The sequence below is a fragment of the Coffea arabica genome, chromosome 8e (assembly GCF_036785885.1).
Source record: "Coffea arabica cultivar ET-39 chromosome 8e, Coffea Arabica ET-39 HiFi, whole genome shotgun sequence".
Lineage (NCBI taxonomy): Eukaryota > Viridiplantae > Streptophyta > Magnoliopsida > Gentianales > Rubiaceae > Coffea > Coffea arabica.
In genome coordinates, this window is record NC_092324.1 from 52,824,214 (window position 1) to 52,845,592 (window position 21,379).

The 21,379-nt window shown below is 38.6% G+C and overlaps 2 protein-coding genes and 1 long non-coding RNA gene across 3 annotated transcripts; all 3 read right to left on the reverse strand.

Moving 5' to 3' along the window:
- Positions 1-407: 407 nt before the first annotated feature.
- LOC113702883 (granule-bound starch synthase 1, chloroplastic/amyloplastic) lies at positions 408-4,955 on the reverse strand. Its single transcript, XM_027224039.2, has 14 exons — positions 4,815-4,955; positions 3,883-4,241; positions 3,455-3,535; positions 3,287-3,385; positions 3,068-3,157; positions 2,861-2,924; positions 2,674-2,774; positions 2,465-2,574; positions 2,099-2,342; positions 1,773-1,949; positions 1,498-1,689; positions 1,258-1,344; positions 1,000-1,128; positions 408-915 (listed from the first exon to the last, which is right to left on the reverse strand). The coding sequence occupies exons 2-14, from the start codon at positions 4,219-4,221 to the stop codon at positions 799-801; spliced, it is 1,830 nt and encodes a 609-aa protein (XP_027079840.1). The 5' UTR covers positions 4,222-4,241; positions 4,815-4,955; the 3' UTR covers positions 408-798.
- Positions 4,956-8,703: 3,748 nt separating this feature from the next.
- LOC113704343 (uncharacterized) lies at positions 8,704-10,127 on the reverse strand. Its single transcript, XR_003451691.2, has 3 exons — positions 9,957-10,127; positions 9,226-9,456; positions 8,704-9,085 (listed from the first exon to the last, which is right to left on the reverse strand). It is a non-coding gene; the product is annotated as an uncharacterized lncRNA (long non-coding RNA).
- Positions 10,128-10,498: 371 nt separating this feature from the next.
- Positions 10,499-14,997, reverse strand: LOC113705037 (uncharacterized). The gene is made up of 6 exons (XM_027226901.2): positions 14,182-14,997; positions 13,843-13,999; positions 13,554-13,730; positions 13,366-13,449; positions 11,586-11,667; positions 10,499-11,304 (listed from the first exon to the last, which is right to left on the reverse strand). Exons 1-6 carry the CDS (start codon positions 14,559-14,561, stop codon positions 10,868-10,870), a joined length of 1,317 nt encoding a protein of 438 aa, XP_027082702.1. The 5' UTR covers positions 14,562-14,997; the 3' UTR covers positions 10,499-10,867.
- Between the last annotated feature and the right edge of the window lie 6,382 nt (positions 14,998-21,379).

Consider the following 21,379-nt stretch of genomic DNA (forward strand, 5'->3'; position numbering starts at 1 on the left):
TTCTTCAAGTGTCGAAACTCAAAAACATAAAAAAGGGAAGAAGAAGATTCCCAGGTCAGGCTCCTCTGGACTGGAGCTAATAACACCTTTATTTTTTGGATCGACAGAAGTCACATGGAGTCGTCATAGACATAGACATGGACGACTAATCTTTCCCAATAGCCCACCCCCACGACGCTACCTACGCTAATCATTCATGGTAGCACCATTCATTTTAGACGATTTACTCCGCTCAGCTCGTATGACTGAGTTCCGGTTCCGGCGGGGAAACAAGACAGACGAGTTCGGTACAGCACCCACAACCCCAAACAAACCTCTCAGCGTCTTAATAAGAGCTTCCAGAACACAGTCCCGCCCCGGCGCCCATTAATAACATAGAAATGCGCCTCCCGAGTCAAGCAAGGAGCTTTACGATGGTAAGAATTTTCTATTGATTTATTTATTTTACATGGTGCTCGAGAACAAGCTCTCCGGTCGTCGATTGAGCCACACTACAGTTTGTTACGTCTTATTTATCTATTATACTACATTCATCCCCTTTTTCTTCTCCTCCACATCCACCTCTTTCCAGCAACAGCTCAACAAAAGCATAATCTGCAGGCATAATCTCTCTCTTTATCCTAACCACCAGAAAACTGGATGAAACACAAAAATACCCCCCAACAACAATATGCTGGCGATTTTTACAAGAGTATTAGATAAAGCTTCACCTGACCCGTTACTTCGCTTTTACTAAAAAGGTTAAAAGGTGAGAGGCAATAGGCTAACTATAGCTAAGATGGATGATTTGAATGACGCTCAAGGAGTGGCAACGTTTTCCTTGGCGAGTGGGGCAATTTCGTCTCCATCAACACCAGCTTCACTCCCAGCAACACCTAAGCTCAGCAACACTGTTTCCCACTTCTTGGCAGGCCCCTGCAAGCAATAAACATTAGTATTAACTTTTCAGCTCTTTCCTTATTTATCTCCTGGAGACGCTATTTATCCAATCTTTACTACCTTCCAGGAGAGCTCCTGTGACATGCAATTTCTAATCATCTCTTTTAGGGCAAGAGTTCCATAGCTAGCGAGAGCTCTGGCTACAGTCACTACGATCTTGAGGATGTCAGCTGGATCAACCGCATCGCACTGTTCACAACCCAAGACCACTTCTCATTATCTCACTATGCAACTAACACATGGATGCATTCTGAGGGAATTTAAGCGACCAAGGAATGAATGTAGGCAGCCCAGTAAAAAGTGAATACTGTTACTTACTTCAACGCTGAAGGCTCCCATATGGAACCCTGTGTAGCCTTCTTTGACTGTGTCAACAAGTCCACCAGTCGAAGCACATATAGGCACCTGACTCGAAAGCAAGGAATCTCATCAGAAATGGATGCTAGAACTTTGACAAAGATCCAAAGAGGCGAGCGCACACATCCATGAAGTGTTATAATGCAGCTTACACAGTTCAACAGAAAAAATTAAAAATAAAAATTAGTGAGAGATTCATACTGTTCCATAGCGCATGGCGTGCAGTTGAATTAGACCACAAGGTTCAAATCTACTTGGAAGCAGCATAAAGTCAGCTCCAGCAATAATCATGTGGGCTAATGGGACATTGAATTTTGCCACTCCTCTTGCTTTGTCAGGGTACATCACCTCAAGCTGTTCAATCTGCTCCTCAAATTTCCTTTTGCCAGTCCCCTGATGAAAAAGAACAGTAGACTTTATAATGCAATCCCCGTACTGTAACAGCAGACAGTAGCTCAAAATCCAGTACCACTTACAAGGATTACTATCTGAACATTCATGTGAATGAGCTTGGGAATGGCGGCAGCAAGGATGTCTGATCCTTTCTGCTCTTCGAGCCTGCCAATGAAGCCAATCAGCGGAATATTCCTGTCAACTGGTAATCCAACAGCAGCTTGGAGAGCTTCTTTTAGTAGGGCCTTTGCATACATAACCTAAAACAAAGATGAAAGTCAGTTAAACAAAGATGAAAGTCAGTTAAAAAAAAAAAAAAAAAAAACTCTAATTGCCGCAGGAGGATCAGGAAAGAACGCTAAAAGCTTCACGAGTGCTATAGAAATGAACGCAGGAACAGAAATCTTACCGTTGTGATGTCATAATTGGCAGAAATATATTTATCAGTCGCCGGATTCCACTCGTTGGTATCCATTCCATTCACAATTCCTGTTACGCATTTCATGCGGAGAATATTGTCCAATTCCACACCCTTATCAATGCCAGAAACAAGCTCCAGGGCATAGTACGGGCTCACAGTTAAGACCCTGTTTGACTCCAAAATTCCAGCCTTCATCCAGTTAATTTTCCTTCCTTTCACTGGTTTGTCATATCTGCAACATGGACATAATAGCTTTACCCAAGAAGACATAGTATAGTGCTGTACAGAGAACTCTAATCAAAGTTCAGAAGAATCTTCTAAGTTTCATTTCATCTAAAATTTTAGCATTCATACCCATCAATGAAGTCAAAGGAACTCTTATATTGATCAGGGAGATTGAGAAGAGAGAAGTCTGCAAAAGGAAATCTTCCCTGGTAGGCAATGTTGTGAATGCAGAAAGCAACCTGGCACCAATGATCAGTCATAGATTCAGACTACAACATTGATTCCTTAATTTTGTAGCAGCGAGATTACCTTCAATGAGAACCTAGATGAATTCTTACTTTAGCATTCATGTAGATTCCTCTAGACTGGTACATAGTCTTCAGGTAGCATGGTAGAAGAGCACAATGCCAATCATTGGCAATGAAGATAACATCCTCTCCTGCAACAGGAAGCAATTATTTGCAATTATGAAGCTGTTTCCACAGTGCAGTGGAATTCCTCAATCCCAAATGCAAGAGTAAGTACCATATGTTCCAGAGAAGTATTTGCTGTTGTTTAAACTCAAAATTCGTGGTGCCTCCAAAGCTGCCTGGGAACAGTAAAATGGAAGTGACTCAGAACAGAGTCGGTGACCAAAAGACATGCTAAGTGCCTAAAAGCAGCTCGTGTACAGATGCTAAGTGTTGTAAATCAATCATGAAAAACAAAAGACAGCAACTGAGCGGTGTTTACTTGGCACAACAAGCTGAACCGCAGCTGGTTGTCCTGGTAATCATCTCCAGCCCTAGGACCATAGATCTTTGATCCAGTTTTGCCCCAAACCTTTAAAAGAGTTCAAAGTCTCAAGCATTAGACTCACACCTAGCATGTTCCCACGTCTCCTACATAACAGCTGTGATACAGTACCCCATTCTAGAACAACAAAGAGGGGTTTATACAGATATTGCTAACCTTCTCGAGAAAGATTGGATGATCCACAAAAACACGATCTACTCCACGCTTGTAGCAGTGGAAAAAACGAACAACCTCAATTCTATCTCCGACCTTGATCTGTGAAGTGGAATTTGGTCAGTTAAAACACCCATGCAAAACTCGAACACAATGATCGTTGCAATTTACCTGGACAAGCACACTTGTATCCCAACCATCTTTGTACTGATCATAACGAGGTGCAACAGTCATCACTCGGTGACCCAAGCCCTGCACAACAAGCACATATTGAGGCCAAAATAGAGAAGAAAATTTTTAGATACCCAAAAAAAAAAAGAAAGGAATGAAAATAAATAATAATAATAACAAACAAGTATGCAATTCATCCCTGTTCACAAGTAAAATTGAAAAGTCCCCCACCAAAGTGCTGGCTGGCATTGGGATAAAGTCAATATACCTTCTGACCTGTACTGTAATCTTCACACAATATGAAGCGGGTATATAAGTAGTTCTACTAGACTGCTATTTGAAATGAGTAGAGGAGTTAGGTTGGTTTGGGATAAACCACAGATTGGGAAATGGAAGAGGAGAGGTAAGAGAGGAAGAAGATGACATACAGCCAAAGCAGGTGGCAATCCTCCCAAAACATCCCCGAGGCCACCAGTTTTGCTCCAAGGAGCGACTTCAGCGGCCACAAAGATGAAACAGGCTCCTGTTCCGCAGACGATGGTTCCGGAAGGCCCGTGAGCGGATTTGTGGAGTTCGGTTGGTTTGGCAGTGGCTCTGGTATGGTGGAGGTTGAGTCTGCTCACTGCTCTCAAGCCATGATGGGTTACAGTTTGAGGTCGGAGACCCAGATGCGCCAAATAGGCGGAGGAGTCTGCAGGAGGCGGCGGAGGGTGGTGGTGCACATTTGAGGATCTTGAGACGAAGCGAGAAGTAGTCACGGTGGCCATAACTGATATGCCTGTTGAGCCTGGAACAGAGACAGACAGAGGGGGGAAGAAAAGAGGCATTATTATTATTATTATTTGGTTAATACCCCAAATTAAAATACCAAAAGAGTAAGCAATCAGAGGATGCATTCAGTCACACACACACATACAGGTGGTGGAAGAATTTATGTTGAGAACGAAGAGAGGGAAGGCAGCAGAAGCAGATTGATGTTAAAGCAGGGTTAGTGATGACGGTGGAGATATTGGAATTGGAATGGGAAGCAGTTACGTACGTTGCTTGGGTAGTAGATATTTATATTATTTCCGGATCATCCCTGCGGAAAATCAGGACCTTTTCCTTTTTGTTGATCACAAAATCTCTACATTTCATGATACTACTGCTACTCAATTACCAGTGGTAGTACTAGCAGTGATGAATAACAAACAAATAAAGAAACCAACAAACAAAGAAAGAAGATGGAGTAACAACAATCTTGTCTTCTGATAGTCATGGAAAGATAGACAACCCAAATTCATATTGATGTTTCATGTTTTTTTTAAAAAAAAAAAAGAGAGACAGAGAGAAAGAGAAAAGCAGGAAGCGGGAAGTTTACCTGAGTTAAGTAGGAGCAGCGAGGGAGGAAAGCAGGAAGTAAGTAGTAACAACTATGATATGAAATGAGAGAACCCGTAGAGCAGAGTTGCAGAGACTCACTACTACTCCTTTGGTGGGTTGATTGACAAAGCCTGAATTCTGCAAATTGTTTAGTGCTCCTCCTCCTGCTCCCATTTATTTGTAGCAACGGCAATGCCGCTTGCCACGTGGCCCCTCTTCATTTAAAAAAATAAAATAAAATTAGTACCCGTTTGAAATTGGTTTTATGCCTTTTGTTTGTTTGGGGACCTCAAAATCTGTTTCACGGCAATTGAAAGTTGAAACATCGGTCATCGCCATTCCAAAAAAAATTTCTTCAAAAAAATTTTTCTAAATAATGTTCTACCCAAACAGACCTGCATGGAGTGTCCCTGCAATTGCTATATGTACAAAGTACAAAAAAGTTTAATAAAAATATTTTTATTATACACACATTAAATCACATTATTATAGTGCATTTTTTTATAAAAACTTTAAAAAAAAATATCAAAACAAATAGTCTCTAAGTTTAATCATTCATGAAAAATTACACAGTAAAAATGAGTTTTGCCAAGTTGCCTGGGAGAATATATGCCCACAAAATTTGAGGTCTCCCTCGTTTTAAACATTTTGGCACCGTTTGGTAAATAAAATTTTTAAATGTTTGTTTAAAAATTTACTGTATTTTACTAGGAAAGATGTAGAAAAAATTTTAATGTTTATAAATTTTTAAATATTTTGAAATATATAATTTAAAATTTTTAAAAAATTTTTTGATTTTACTGTAATTAAAATTATTAAAAATTTGTTTACCCAAGAGGTCCATTGAGATGCGAGTCCGTCATCCTTTTCAGATATTTTGTCGTCGGACTTGACAATGACAATTGACAACGACACGAAGCACTAGCTGGTGATGGGAATGGGCGTACAGTACAACTCCAGAAATTCACGGCTGTGGTCTACACTGGGCCCGCCACCGTTCCGGTCCAACGCCAGACGGGTTAACCACACCTCCTCCTTTCTTCTTTTTTGTTTTGTCCGATTTCTTCTAATACTACTTTTTTTTTTTCTGACATTTTCTTACGAAAGTAAGAATTTTTGGCAAATAAACCTAACTCCCCACAGTAACTCCAAAATTGTTCTAACTCCCCACATTCTTCTAATACTACTTACGACCATAATTGTTCACGGTTCCCGTTTCATGCCAGTGACCCTACCCACTCTAGAACTGCCACCATGCATATCCTATGGCTCAGTTTTGAGTCCTTTGACACCTGCCCATATTATTTATTTATTTATAATAATAAAAATAAAAAAAAAAAAGACACCGTCAATTCAACTGCTCCCCCTCTCTGATCACACTGGCCACCACCAGAGCAGGAAGAAAGGGGGTTGGGAAGGAAGGGGGCAAGGGAGGAGGAATGAGGAGGAGAGAGCACGGAGGGGCTACGGTGGATAGTGATAAAAGTAATTAATAAATTTTAAAATTACTTTAAAATATATTACAAAACAAAAAGCACTCAATGTATAATGAAAAGTTTTTGAAATACACAAATAATGTTGTAGTAGTATAATTGTTTCAAAAACATCATTAAAATTTAAAAATACCTAATCCATACTACTCTGAAAGTTTTGGTAAACATGCTAAAGTACTACTCTGGATTTGTTTGGATAGAGTATTATTATTTAAAATATTATTTGAAATAATTACTGTGACGTTTTTTATGATGTGATATATATAAAATAAAAAAAATAATTAAACATACAAACGGATTAATTAAAAAATATGTTTATAATATAAATGAAATATTATTTAAAAAAATTTGATATCCAAATAAGCTAGTAATAATAATACTGTGGTATATTGGAGCAGTACAAATTAGCAGCTGCAGCCTGCAGTAGAGGTGATGGGGAGGGGAAGCACAACCGCGTCTGGTGTCATTAATTGTCAGCTCTTTTTGCTCCCGCCACCAACAAGTCAGGTTGGCACACTAAACCAAAACTCAAGTAGGTGCTGATCATGAACATTTGACCAATTTGAAGAAGAAGAATTAGAAGGTCATCATTCATCAAACCACGTGAATTTTCTTTATGCCACTAGCACGGTTCCTTTATCACCACAGCGGTGCCATGGCTTGGCTGGCATCCCCCATTCTCAAATCTCACCATACAACAGCTACGTGATGATGGTATGAGAAAGAAAGGCCAACAAAAAACATAAGAGAAACTTGCAGCGATCGATTGAGACGTATTATTTTATTTGCCTACTACATGGCCACTTGCTAGATTTTGTGGAAACCAATCTCAAATGCATCTTTCACACGAGTAACCGTCAGCGGCCAATACACGGCCTCCTGATTGTGGCAAAACATTGCGCCTTTGAGATTTGTGGTATCGTTTACACAACCTGTTGCATCGTACAAGTTGATGAATCAAAAGTTTTTTCCAAAAACTTCCACTGGAATGGCAGCATATCAATTTGCAACATTTCTCCGTAACGGTCAAAAGTGAGGGCCTAGTAAAGGCAATCAATTCTGGCTCCGCTAGTTGTCCCTATACATTATCGTTATTGACACACGCATGAACAAGTGGTCTTCATTTAGAAACAGATTTATTTTACTACTACATTACTAACAATAAAAAAGAGATTTGCTTTTGCAATCAAAATGTATTTGAATGGCAACCAGTAACCGGTTATACGGTGCTTGAATTAAAGATTCAGTACCATTATAGATTATGATATGCGGTTCGAATCACAAAAGCTCCAGACTCTGATCGATATCTGCTTGTTTTGGGAACCAACGGTTTCACTGGGAAAACAGGTTTTGAAAATTTGATAAGCCAACTGCACCGGATCTGCCATATTTTACTATTCAATCCATATTTTGCACTTAGCAATCACATAAAAAAAAACTGCTATATATAAGCAGAGATGAGAAAAAAAAAAAAAAAAAAAACCACAATCCAAAATTTTACTTGACTTGAGAGAGCATGATCAGTACAAGTAGTACCATCGACCCATCAATACCTTCTCGTGTCTAATACAATGGGTGAACCGCACTTTCACCTTTGATTTCCTTCCAAATTTCCCTTTGCTCCTAAACCTTCAAGTTAGGGGGCGATTGTCTTCGTCCATTTTTCGTTCGTGTTCGTGGTCATTAATATGTTGAAAGTTGATTCAGCAGTAAAATCATTGGTTGCAGAAAGGAATGGCAAACAGCTAGATATCATATACCTCCCACCGTCTGTACCCCACCCCCAACGGAAAAAAGTAGTAGTAAATCAATAAACAGGTTTCCTCCTCTGTGCTAATGCAAGAGCCAAGAAAAGAATGACAAAAACAAGCAGTGGCCCTTGGAAGGACAAGCTTGGATAAATTTGAGAAACTGGTAGATACATGAGTGGATGCTTAGATAGCAGCCCCTCCTGCCTGCTCAGTGTCTCCAACTCGTACAAAGGAAACAGTTCATTTGAATAATTGATCCTTAACAAACTGCATACAAAGCATATAGCTGATGGCCTCTTCCTACCGAAAACTGATCCTTTACCAAAGGTAAAAATTAAACACTACTGTATCCAATCAATTAGTACTAGTACAGTAATAAGATTAAGATATCCTTTTCATGTGGCATACGTGAAAAATGAAATAATTCAATTTTTATTATGTGAGTTGGCCACGTGGTGAAACATAACATAACATGCAGATCTAGGGGTTCAAATATTTGCATCTATAGTAAAATTCAAAGAGTATGCAATAATGCACATCGTTGATCTAGAAGTGGAATCCTCTCCCTCTAACCCCTCCTTAGTACAGTCGGACCCTTCCTTAATATAAGTTAGAATAGAAAGTTGCGGTTGACCAAAAAAAGGGAAAAAAACTTCTAGCTAAAATCACATAAAAAGAGATTACATCACATCTCAGACAAAAGAGACAAAAAAAAAAAAGTGTCACTCATCAATCCCGAATCACAATATAGAAAAAAAATTCAAAATCAAAGGTAAATTATGGGTTTCTCTTTTATGTATGAATTTTAAAACAATGAAATCTTAAAGAACTGATACCACCATTTCCTTGACACAAATGCCTCACCATTTCGGCAGCTTTCACCTGTGGGCCGTGACCAAAGTCTCAATGAACCTCAACCCATCGAATCTTGGAGCAAAATCCTCCTTTTCTCGACTTGCCTTCGGCCCCCAATTCTTTCCCCTCTCATTCCCCGCCGGAGAAGAGGCAGAGGATTGTGAAAATTCCTGCTCCAGAAGATATCCATTTCTTAATTTTGTTTTCGTTAAATAATCACAGAGGATCTCTTAGGGCGCAAAGATTCAAAGTGAAAATCAATTAACCAACAAATTCAACAATAATAACATAGACAAATATATATCAATACCTGATTGGGACAAGGGGTGGCAAAGGTGAGGTGGCGGTCACCTGAGGAGGAGGAGAGGGCCACCGTGGAAGCGGAGAGAACGCACACAACGAGAGCGCATGATGAGCCTTTCATCTCTCCCAGCCGTCTGATTTTTATGGGACTTTCAAATCCCCAATGCGAAATTTAATTTGACCGGATTGGAAGAATCCGACGAACTCCCCCACCGGATCTCGCACTGGCCTGCCGCTGCTGGAGAATATTTTCCGCGGGATAAATGTACTACTATAAATTTTTGGATTAAATTTTTATATAGTGTCAGTATAAAACTTTTTTAAATTAGCAGTTATTAATGTATGGCATCAATGCAAAAATTGATTTTTAAGATGCATACAACATACAAAAATTATTCTAATTTTTCTGTGGGCAACTTTTTTCTTCAAACATTTAAAAAAAAAAAAAAAAAAAAAAAATCGGGTGGCTTTTGACCGCTGGTTGGATGACTCGCTGGTTGGGTACAAATCCCACGCTTTCCTATTTGTAACTTGAGTAATCACCTAATATTGGTTCTGCTCCGCCCCGGCCCATATGCATGAATCCTATATTTATTATTAATTAATGCCCACATCCAGTATTGGGGTAATTTAGATTTGAGGAATAGTTTGTTGTTTAAAGACAGACAGCTCTACCTTGTACCGTTTGAACACCTAATCTTCCTGCAAAAAAGCCAAACTAGCTATATATAATCAAACCTGAAATGATTTCGTATGAACTCCGGATGATGCATTCAATGAACTCCGGTCACGTGTGACACGCTCCTTCTTCTTCAACTCTGGATTGAGTCTCAGCTTAAGATCCTTGAACTTGGAAGGCTCTCTCGTGTTTTTTTATGCAGACGCGCATGGTGAATCAGTTTGACATATGATAATACCACCACTTCCTCAGGTTTTTCAGAAAAAGCCATAAAATACCCAAAACCGCCCCTTCCCTCACTGCTGCTAGTGCTATTGATTGTTTTTGTCATCCTCCATCCATCCCCAATTGGGCCCACACGGATCTCTCGAATTTAAATCATATCACAGTAAGTACTATGAGAATAATTTGCAAATGGCTCATTATTTCAATACCAACCAATTTTCCCATCAAAAGAGGGGAGAATGGAGGAAAAGCTCCGACAAAGGAAAAGCTCTAAAACAGAAACGAGGTAAAAGTTAACTTGCAGCAATTGCTAGCTTTTCTTCGGTGGTGACGAGAAGTGGGAAGAGAGACGATGAGGAGAAAAAACCTAAAACAATTGCGGGCCAATTAGATTTATTATTATTATTATTTCTGCAATGTTCTTGGGAGACAAAAAATACAGTGTCTAGTAGTACATAAATAAAAGTAGAAACAAATGGCTGAGGTTAAGCGAAAGGATCAATGGAGGAAGGTGAAACTTCCGGTGCAATCAGCAGATACTTCAACCATGCATGTATTGACATTTCAAAGAACATTAACCATGCAACCTATTCTCTGTCTCTCTTCTCCCGACCTGTTCTTCTGGCTCTGTTACAGACAGGGAATGTTTAACACCTTCCCCACAACCCTCGCAATCCGATACCCTCCGTTGAGGAGCAGCAGTAACGCCCTCAGAAAACAATCTTCCACGTGCACCGGCTCGACATCACAACTGCTTACCCATCTTTACAAACCTTCTAGCAACTCCAAATATGACTGCTTTTGTCAAAAGCCCACGGTCTAGAGTGCAGGCAAGGGCAATCGCCCCACCAACAACTAAGTACTTGGGCAGGTTCCTCCCAGATGGCTTCTCTGGTGATGCCAGAGTTTCAACCTCAGACAAACTGCTCGTGCTCTCCAACCACCTCAGGTAGTCCACGCTAACTTTTGAATTGATCTGAGCCAAGAACGCACAGCGCGAAAGTGGCACTCCAGATGCTCTTTGCTTCTGATATGCACGTAAAGCGGGGTCAATTTTTTTGACAGCACCCCACATGCCTTGTCGCACGCCAAGTTTTGCAATCTCCCAAGGGATACCCATGTCCTCATGATGAAAAAGCAACACCTCGCACGCAGTCAGCTGGTCACCTCTCCTGGATTCAACTGTTACAAATTCAAGTTTCAAAACGTGAATTAGTTGTTATGAATTCAAAAACAAGCCTCTAAGTTCCAAAGGGGTTAAACAATCTTCCACATCTATGGCAAACTCACTTGCTAAAGATCTTCAAACAAACAATTCAATTTTGGAATTGTAGATGGAAAAGAATTTGTGATTAATTTTAGCAGACAAATGTAAAGCTGTTACACTTCTACAATATTACATTACTGGCATCCTGCCAATACCATCGAATCAGTTTCTAAAACCAACAAGTCAAACTGACTACCTGCACGGATGCACCAACTGGAATAGTATAAATCAACACGTCTTGGTTTTTGACGGCGTGGAATAGTGGAGTTTGGCACACCCTGAAATGTAGAGAGACATACTCCAATTATTCCAGTGACAGATATAAGCATGAACATGTCCTAAAATGATGTATAGAAGACACATATTAACATAAAAAAATCAGTGTATGAATGCAACAACCCCAACGATATAGGTCCAAGGACACCTTCGGAGAAAGCAGTCACAAGGGTCAATTTATGGGACTCGAATTACTGATAGGAAAAGTCCAGCACTGCAAAGAGTTCACTTTTACCATTGAAATAAGAACAACTTGCAGCACACTATTGTAGCTTGCCTACTAAGAGTAACACTCTGTATGCATGTGTGCAGGCATCGATACCACTGGTTTCTAATAATACATGTGTTTTTTCCACCAGATCACAAGAATAGAATACACAGAAACATGATAAGTGAAGAACCCAAAGGCCAAATCAAGAAACAAAATAGAGATGAAAGATACCAACATTTCTATCTTCAGTCCCCTTCTTTAGCCTCAAACAGTTCCATATAGACAGAACGAAAATCTCTATCAGCAATATACAAGTAGAAATACAAAAATAATACCCCTATATACCAAATGCTGGCTTTCACATGGCCGAAGGCAACAACAGAGATGTAACCTAAATAGTATGTCTGGTCTATAACCACACAACAGTATTCTATATTTATGTTAAGGGGAAATGAAATGTGTCCGATGCTCTTGGGAAAAAAGGAGAAGAGATGAGAAGACAAAAGGTTTTTATGAACAAAATATAGTCTCAATGAATGATTTTCATGTCCTACCATTTACACCAAATTGTGGACCGTAACAAAGATTCAAGCTTTAGTGGCTTTGACCTATCTTTGGCTTTACCCTATAATTCTCAGATTTCTTTCGTCTGAATCAATTCAAGTTGAAAGTCCAAATCCTTTGTGCTCTTCTCTCTTTCCTCCCAATCACTTCATTCAAACCGTGTAACGCACTAAAAACTCAACCTTGAGAGTGTCATTCAGAGAAAGAAGGATCTAAAGGTGCACGGTAGTAGGGAACAAGGAACCATAACAAGAACCAAAGAATACACAATCAAAATACTCAGTGAAGCAAGCCATCTAAAACCAGAGACAGTCAAGACATTAACCATGAAAATTGGAGATTGATCCATGCCTATTCATTAGTCTGCTCTTTGTCACCAGCAGATTTTAGGAGCAAAAGTCATACAATGCTTTTGACCCCCAGAATAGTTTAAAGCAGCTCCAGAGCTCAATATCCCTTTTTTCAACCAGAATCCTAGTCATCTGATAGACAAGTCAATTCATTAACCTGTTTTAGTCAATTTTCTAAACCTCTACCTGTTCCTTGACTATTGCATGGAATAAACTTGAAAGCTCTATTGGTAATGCTGCTGTAAAATTCAAAATCCCCACTTCTAGTAGAAGACATTCCGCTAGTCTTATCTCACAATTGATAAGAATAAGGGGGTAAAAGTGGAGCGCAGAAAAGGAGAAGAGAAAGGCCAAAGGATTAATATCTAGTTTTGTGTTGCTTGAATACAATTGATGTTTCCCATCCCACAAACAGATTAATCAAATTTCTTCCCTATACAATAACAACAGACATCCAAATATTCCTGCACATACGACAAACTATCAGGCAGTACCACACACGTAGATTCAGCCAAACTAGATGCATGAGAAGTCATTTATTCTTTAATTTCAAAGATGAACATTTCTCCCCCTACCTTTGTCACGCAATAGTATGTATTTCCCGATCTCCAAATCCGCCGGCCCATGATGTACTCTCTGTCACTACAAAAGAAAGGAAACTGCACAAGAAAAGAAGAATGGGGTTATATAAGTGGCCAAAATACCGCCGCGACCAAAAAACACGAAGGAAGAAGACTATAAATAGTTAAATACACCTCCTTACCTTACGAACCCACTGGACCACCATGGTTCCAGTGGTAGGACAATCTTCCAAAGTTTCAGCGTGTGAGAGCATGTCATCCCATTTGAGCCTAAACTCATCGTCCCAAAAAAAATCCCTCACCAGTTCGGGAGTAGCATTCTCATACACAGTTCTAGTGCGGTACTGCGGTGGTCCAGTCTAGAAAAGACAGATGCAGTCAATTGGATACATTCAGGAAAGTACAATCACAAATCAACTTCCAGAAACAGGATTGAATTCTCAAAGCTGAAAACTTTAAAGAAATAACTACCTCAGGATCCCTCCGCCAAGCTTCGTAGCTCATATTATCATTAGACCGATTCATCATCTGAACCCAAGAAGGGCCACCGTCTTTCTCCTTAGTGAGCAGGCAAATGTGCTTAAGGTCATCCTCATTCACAAGACTGGACTTTTCTACATTTGATGAACTGAACAAATGGAATTGCGACTATTGTAATTGGAGACTTTATGCAAAATAAAGACTAGATGATCACACTTAATTTGTTTGCTCGCGTTTGACAAGCAGGGCCACAGCAACGTAGAACAATTTAGAAATTCAAAGAAATACACTTGTATAACAGCAACAAGATATTTCGACCAACCAACCAACCTAGGAGGTGAGCTTGAAGAAGAAGGCAAAGCGGGGGGATTGTGTTTGTCAAACCCATCATCAGCAGAGACGCCAGGAATGCAGCTGTGCAGTTGAAGTATTTTGAACGAATTGAAGCTCGGAACGAAACCTGACAAGTGTTGCACGACCATCCCACGTATAGAAGAAAAGGAAGTAGAGGAGCTGGAGGACACACTCGCAGAAACAGAAAAGTCGCCGTTGAAATTAGCCCACGTGGGCTTCCATGTCCAGCCCACTAAAACCCCAACCAAAACCGCAATCCAAAGAGGAGCCGCAAACATCATCAGCTGCGTTATGACATCCAAGATGGAGAAGGAGGGCCCTTGAAATATCTCCAATAAAGCCGATACCAAAACCATTCTATAATGGATTTAATGATACTATAAACAACTCACTCTCTCTCTTGAATCAGGAACTGAGGAATTCTTCTATAAACGTCTAAATTAAAAGCTTGAAAAAAAAAGGAAAAAAAAAACCCCCTCGATTCAATCGCAGAAGGTGCAGCCTTGAAGCACAGCGATGAGTCGAGGGTTTGTCAAAAAGAGAGAGACCAAAAAAAAATGAAGAAGATAAAAGGTACACAGAGAATGAAAAATTTACAGACAGAACAGGGGAAGCAAAAAAGGATGTAGAAAGAGGAGGAGTGAGCTGGGGGAGAGAGCGCGAAGAAATGAATGAAGAGATATATGGGATTTTGAGCAAACAGTAGTAATAATCGGGGATAAAAGGAAAAGACGAAGAAAGGGGGGGAAAATGAATACTACCGCAAAAGGAGACAAGGAGCTGGGGGTCGTTCTATCATCTATGGGGGTGTGGCGTCGAAGAAGGTCTAGGGAGGATAAGGATGTCAGGGATTAGACTTTAGAGGTAGGGAGACGCGTAGTCGGGATTCCCCATGCCCCACCCGCGGATTTTTGTTCCTACTTCACATGTATTGTGTTGGTGTTCTTTTCTTTCGCTATTGGTAGATAAGTAGTAGTAATAATAAAATTAAAAAAAAAAATACTACTAACTTAACTGCAAGAGTAAAAACTACACTGTGAGCTTGTTGTTTTGCTGAAGCAGCGAAATAGTTTTGTTTTTGTGTTTGGATTTGAAAGGGTTGGGGCTGTGGAGGAGGAAATATTCCAGGACGCAGGTTAAGGATAACAAATAAATTAATAAAATATAAAGTGTATATGTTTGTGGGGGTGGTGCCTGGTGGGATTATTATTATTATTATTATTATTATGGGGAAGCAGTTTGTAAGGAGTGTGGTAGCAGCAGTAGTATTTGCGGAATTTTATTAAAGATGTGTTGGTGTTGGGGAGGGGATTGTGTTCTTAGTAGCAGCTTTGTAAAAAAGAGAAATTGACACAAATATATATAGATATATAGAGCAGCTTTGTTGGTGTTTTGAGTGGACGGCGAGGGAATTGGAGCCGCGGAGTACATACACTACTGTAGTGTTTGATGATGATTGTTGGATGGGCGGCAGGTGCTGCGCCCTCATGTTTCACGTTCAATTTCTGGATTTTGATTAGGCCTTTTTCGGAGTAACGTCACTGGGACCAAACACGCATACAAATTCTTTGGTATTTGGTAAATGGTACTACTACTAATTGGTTTGGTTGGGTTTGGGTGGGAGTTCGCTTTCACTTTGGGACCTCTTTGCTTTGCTTGGCTGCTGCCCTGAATGATTCATTCGTCAAGGCCGGTGGTGACAACTGAAAGAAAAAAAAAATGTAATTGTGTTTGGATTGCATTTTCCATCATTTTTCATGAAAAAAATATTGCAGCGATTTGATATATGTGAGGGAAAAAGGTAATAGAAAAATATGATCACGAAAAATGACAATATTTTTCGACGAAAACAAGCAATCCAAGCATGGCCTAAGTAAAAGCCAACAACGTGATGAATATACATATAAATATAGATACTATGATGTGTTTCACATCCTTGTGATGTGACGAGACGGTAGGAGCAGGACGCATTTCAAGATAAAATCAGATTTTAACAATTCAATGCCACTCCTCCGTCGTCATCGTATAATATCAAGTGTCCAGTTAATTTAATTTAAAATAAAATATTACGTGATAATTTAAAAATTAATTGAACAATTGATAAAATTATAGGAGTGACACCGAATTGTCACTAACATAGTGGTAACAAGGATTTCAATTGATTTCAAGATAAAGAGAGTTAAAGTTTTCCAATGCTCTTTATTAATGATGTATAAACACGAATATAATAGAATTACTTTCTTACTTTTTATTTTGACCATCACGTGATTGAGGGCAAAAGTAGAACAAAAGAAAAAATTTCTTGATAGAAAGTACTATGCGTAAAAACGCATCAAATTTAAATAAAATGAACAGAAACGTTCCGAAGCACGTTCAATTAATAAAATAACTGGGTCAGCCCTGGAATGCTGTGGTCGTCTCGTCGTGGACCACGTGTGCAATTGCCGTATGGAGTAATTCAATACAGACGTCCGGTCTGGCGCGTACTACTTGAAGATTAGAAGCTTACCACTACGAGTTAGTTGTATTAGTTAGAACCGAGTATTTGGAATTCTTCACATCCAAAAGTTTTCCCCTTCAACGCGCCACACTTTCTGTTCTGTCAGTCCTTCTTCTCTTCTTTGAATTATTTTCTATTATATATATATATATATATATATATATATATATATAGCAGGAGGCAGCTTTGAATACAAACTCCTGTTATGCTTTTTGTTTCTAAGGCAAAGCAATCAACCAACCCCAAAGACAGTAGAAATTTTTGTTTAAAAAAAAAAAGAGAAGAAAAACTCGCTTAGGTGGGTAAATTGAATTACTGCTCAGCCTTTTTATCTTTCTTTTTCATCTTGTACTTTTCCTCTATGTGTTTAATCAAACAAAGCGACCTTGCTCTAAAAAGTCAAAACATGAACCCTCCTCTCTTCCATGACTTCCATCCCCCAACTTTTTTCGTCTCTGAGTTAGAATTACCAGCTGTTTGTTTCCCACTCCTGTGGCTGTGACCTTTGGGGATGGCAAGGATAGCGGCGCAAATTTCCACTAAAAACGTTTTCCTCATTTTTATACCCCGTCTGAATAACATGTATCGCAAATGACTTAGCGCGCGCGCGCATCATTGATCAATTCCGTTCCATTGCACCCAACCGACCCAAGACTTTCCCAGCCGTCCAAGAACGGTATCATATTTCTCCCTTGTTGGTTTTATGTAGTGTGAAAAATAAATTGAATGCACAATTAATTATGGCATCTATACTAAATATATGTGATAAAATTTTAATATCACGTAACTCTCTCATGATTTATATAAATATCTACTGTACTGTCTTGTGATTTTTCTTCTTTTTTTTTTTATATTTCTCCATATAATCTCTCTACGCTTTTTTTTATATAAAATAATTAAACCGTCGATTAATTCAGATGCATTTGAGTATGGATACTATTAGTATTTAAACTAATAACGTTGCATGGCTGTTTCCATCAAATTTTCACTTTACATAATGCAAGTATTAAAGCCCAAACAAATGTAGTAGTACATGGCAACTCCTCTTCACTTTCCCAAAGTTCCAACCCCTTTCTTCTCTCCCGAAGCTATTCTATCACCAAGAATTTTGGAGAATCTATATAGACGAGTCACCGCCCAACCCTTGCCCTGCACCGGAACTACTTACGACACAAAAAATCTTCTCACGATCAATGATATTGAAAAAAAAAAAAAAAAAAAAAAAGGGCCGCCCCATTCAACTTCATAATGCGAATACCAATCACCAAGCATGCAACCGTTTACATTTCTCAATGCTTTTTGAACTTTTTTATTAATTAATTTTTTTCACTATATCAAAATTCTCATAAGATGTCTGTACGACTACACGCCAGGACGAAAATTCTGGACGAAAGTCCATGCCAACGACCTAGCAAAATTCCAGTTGCCTACTTCTCCATGTCACTGCAGCCATCCGCAACAACTTCATTATATCCCAAATTCAAGAAGCCTGGTTTTTTTTTTTTTTTCCTGACCATAATTGATAATTCTTTGCATGACTACGTGCATAATGCATAACAACTAGTATTACAACCAATTAATTTACCTTGCTGACGCAAGCGTCTGTTCAAAAGCTTGCATGCCAAATGGCTCCATCACCCTCTCCGTCCACAGCGTCGGTGAATCTCTTGTATCCTTATCGCTGATTTGCTTATACCACTGCAGGCTACGTTTCCAGTCAAATGATGCAGCGCTAGCATTACCTGCTTTGGCCCTTCCAAACAAATGCAAAGCACTATTCATCAACTTACTCCTCTGTTTTATGGAGAACTTCAAATTGGGCCTCTAGATAATCTAATCTAGCCAGTGACATATAGAAAAACCAACCAATTTTAGAGATACGGACCACTTATGCCATTAACAAATAATTGCAAAGAGTATTGGCAGCTTTCTTCGCCCACGAGATAGGCATCCATTGCATCATGTCGTGCAATCGACAATAACGATACAAGAGAAACTAGGAGGAGACTGAAAACAGATGTAATATAGCGTAATTATCAGAAGGTATCCCACGGTAGAGACTTCGATCATCAATATGCTGGATATTAATTAGGACCTATGAATCGAGATCTATGAGAGACATCTGCATTGCAAAATACTTAATTGTTTTAGTTAAATTCTTGTAACTATGTATATGCTTGAATATTGGAAGGGTGGATGGTGAGGCTGTTAGCCAGCAATGTCCCTGTTTGGATTGTATTTTTCTGAATTTTTTGTAGAAAAATTATTATAGCGATTTGATATATGTAAGGTATAAAGGTAATAAAAAAATGCATTTACAGAAAAACGTAACAATTTGTTTGAGAAAAATCGCAATTCAAACGGGGCCTCAGTTTGTCTTTGCTTGCCAAAAAACAAAGACAAAATATATGAGTCAAGAAAAAACAGACGCCTGGCTCTCCAGCATTAGTTATTAATTAATCTTCACGTCAAAAATGACGTGATAGATAGTTAGTAACTACGCAATATACCTTCTCCTCTGTTGCCGTTCGTCTCCAGTCCGCCTTTCTCAATCCAAACCGGGTTTATAACTTTGGAAAAAAGATGGGTAAAGTACCATAAACGATCGATGCTGTCACTCGTGCCTTGGCTTTAGCAAACTGACATGACACTTTCGAGGGTCGATTCGTTTGAAAGCATCATCGTTTGCCATGACTCTTCAACACACTTTTTTTTTTTTTTTTGGGTATTTTGCATGATTATGGTTGTAGCTGTGGAGTATGGATAGACTATAAAAGGGAAAAGAAAACGGCAAATCGTTGGCTTTGCTTGAATTTGATTTTTTTTCTGCAAACAATTTTTGTTTATGAAGTCTATAGTAATAAATTTAAAAAATATCATAAAAAATATACACAATCTCAAATATAGTAGTAAAAATAAAAAATAAATTCTATCACTTTTTTCTTCTTCTTCCCACCACCGTCACCATTCATCCCCTCTCTTCTCTCCTCCCTCTTCCTGTCTCTCCCTCCTACCCTTCCCTCTAGCTCCTCCTCTCTGTAACTCCTTCTCCCTCCTCCGCTCCCCTCACCCATCACCCTGCTTCCTTCCCTTTCACGCCAACGCTCCTGCTAGACTCGTCTTCCCTTTCCTACTTTTGGCTATAACCAAAAGGTCACGATAAAAAAGAAGTGGAGGTGGGAGAAGGGGAAGGATGATGGTTGGTGGTGTGCTGTGATATATATATATATATATATATATTTTTTTTTTTATCCTTAAAAACTATCTCAATAAAATTTTAAATTTTAAAAACACCTCAACAAATAATTGCAATGAAAATTTTTCATATACACATGGAGTCATAAATTAGTCAGACCAAATTATAAAACCCCACAGGCCACCCAAGTCCATTTGTCGCTCCTTAAAAAAAGGCCCAATGTTTGTGACAACTCACTATTGAAAGCGAAGGTGCAGCACTAGCAACTTAACTGCAGAACATGTCTTCATTGAATTGGATAGAATTTATCGGTTAGTTTATACACGAAAGTTGAAACTAAATGAACTAAATTTGTCATTTGGTTAATCGTTCTCATTTTTATCGTGATTTTGACCTATTTTTTTCACTATTGACATATCTCGTAACAATTTGAGGAAGAAAGCATTGATATGCCGATTTGAATTTTTCATTAGTATGTTGATGAGCTCACTGAACAAAAATATTGACGTAATCTGATAAAGTTTGAAATGTCTAATCATGCCAATATATGGCATGCGATCCTAAGTCTTAGAAGTTCTAGTTTCTAATTCACATTTAAAGATGCTAGCGAATAGGAGGGTAAAATTTGATTCCCAGAAGTACTTGACCCCATGATTAATATGATTAGACTGTTGATGAGAAGTATTTGACCCAACGATTAATACAATTAGACAATCGATGTATAATTCATTAAAATTAAATTTCGATCCCTAAATATACGCGACTTGATGGTTAATACAATTAGAAGATTAATGAATAATCCATTAGGACTTAGTAGTGGTGAATGGCTATCTACGGATAAATCGATAGCATTTGCTGATAGAATTCTAAAATTCAATACCTATTACATACATACATATATACGTACACACACACATACATACATATATATTCTATAGAGCTTGCTTATTCTCTGTAGTTTTTATTCAGTTGGCACATATATTTATTTTGTATCCTGTTATTTATCATGTTTTATGTATAATTCCTTACTGGAAAATGTGAAAAAAGTTGTTTGACTCTTTTTTTTTTTTGGAAGAATGTTAATTTTATACTTCACAAAATATTGAATTTCTCTCGTGCAAGTTTTATGGTTCTACCCAAATTTAAAATTTAATGTGTTGTGTTGAGTTAACATGATGTATGTATTAATTTTAGTTTGATAAAAGTAAATTATCTTTTCATGAACTATTTACATAGCGGGTAAAGGATACCTAATGGGTAATTCAAATCCGAAATAAGAGGATTTAGTAACAAGAATTAAAAATGTTACCTGATAGCTAATAGTATGGGAAAAAAAATTTAAGTATAGGGGGGTCAATAATTGGTAGGAGGGATTTTTCAGCGTACGCGATCTACTGCCATCTCGATCCCCTTTCTCGTTCCTTGTTTTTTCAAATCTCAACTCTCCCACTGAAAAAATAAAATAAAAAATAGATGGT

Coding starts and splice junctions, on each gene's coding strand:
- LOC113702883 (XM_027224039.2), bottom strand. CDS start 4,221: ATGGCCACCGTGACTACTTCTCGCTTCGTCTCAAGATCCTCAAATGTG. Junction 2,925..3,067: donor GGTTCAGCTTGTTGTGCCAA/GTAAACACCGCT, acceptor TACTGTTCCCAG/GCAGCTTTGGAGGCACCACG. Junction 916..999: donor CACAGGAGCTCTCCTGGAAG/GTAGTAAAGATT, acceptor TATTGCTTGCAG/GGGCCTGCCAAGAAGTGGGA.
- LOC113705037 (XM_027226901.2), bottom strand. CDS start 14,561: ATGGTTTTGGTATCGGCTTTATTGGAGATATTTCAAGGGCCCTCCTTC. Junction 14,000..14,181: donor TCTTCAAGCTCACCTCCTAG/GTTGGTTGGTTG, acceptor CCATTTGTTCAG/TTCATCAAATGTAGAAAAGT. Junction 13,450..13,553: donor TGGTCCAGTGGGTTCGTAAG/GTAAGGAGGTGT, acceptor TTTCTTGTGCAG/TTTCCTTTCTTTTGTAGTGA.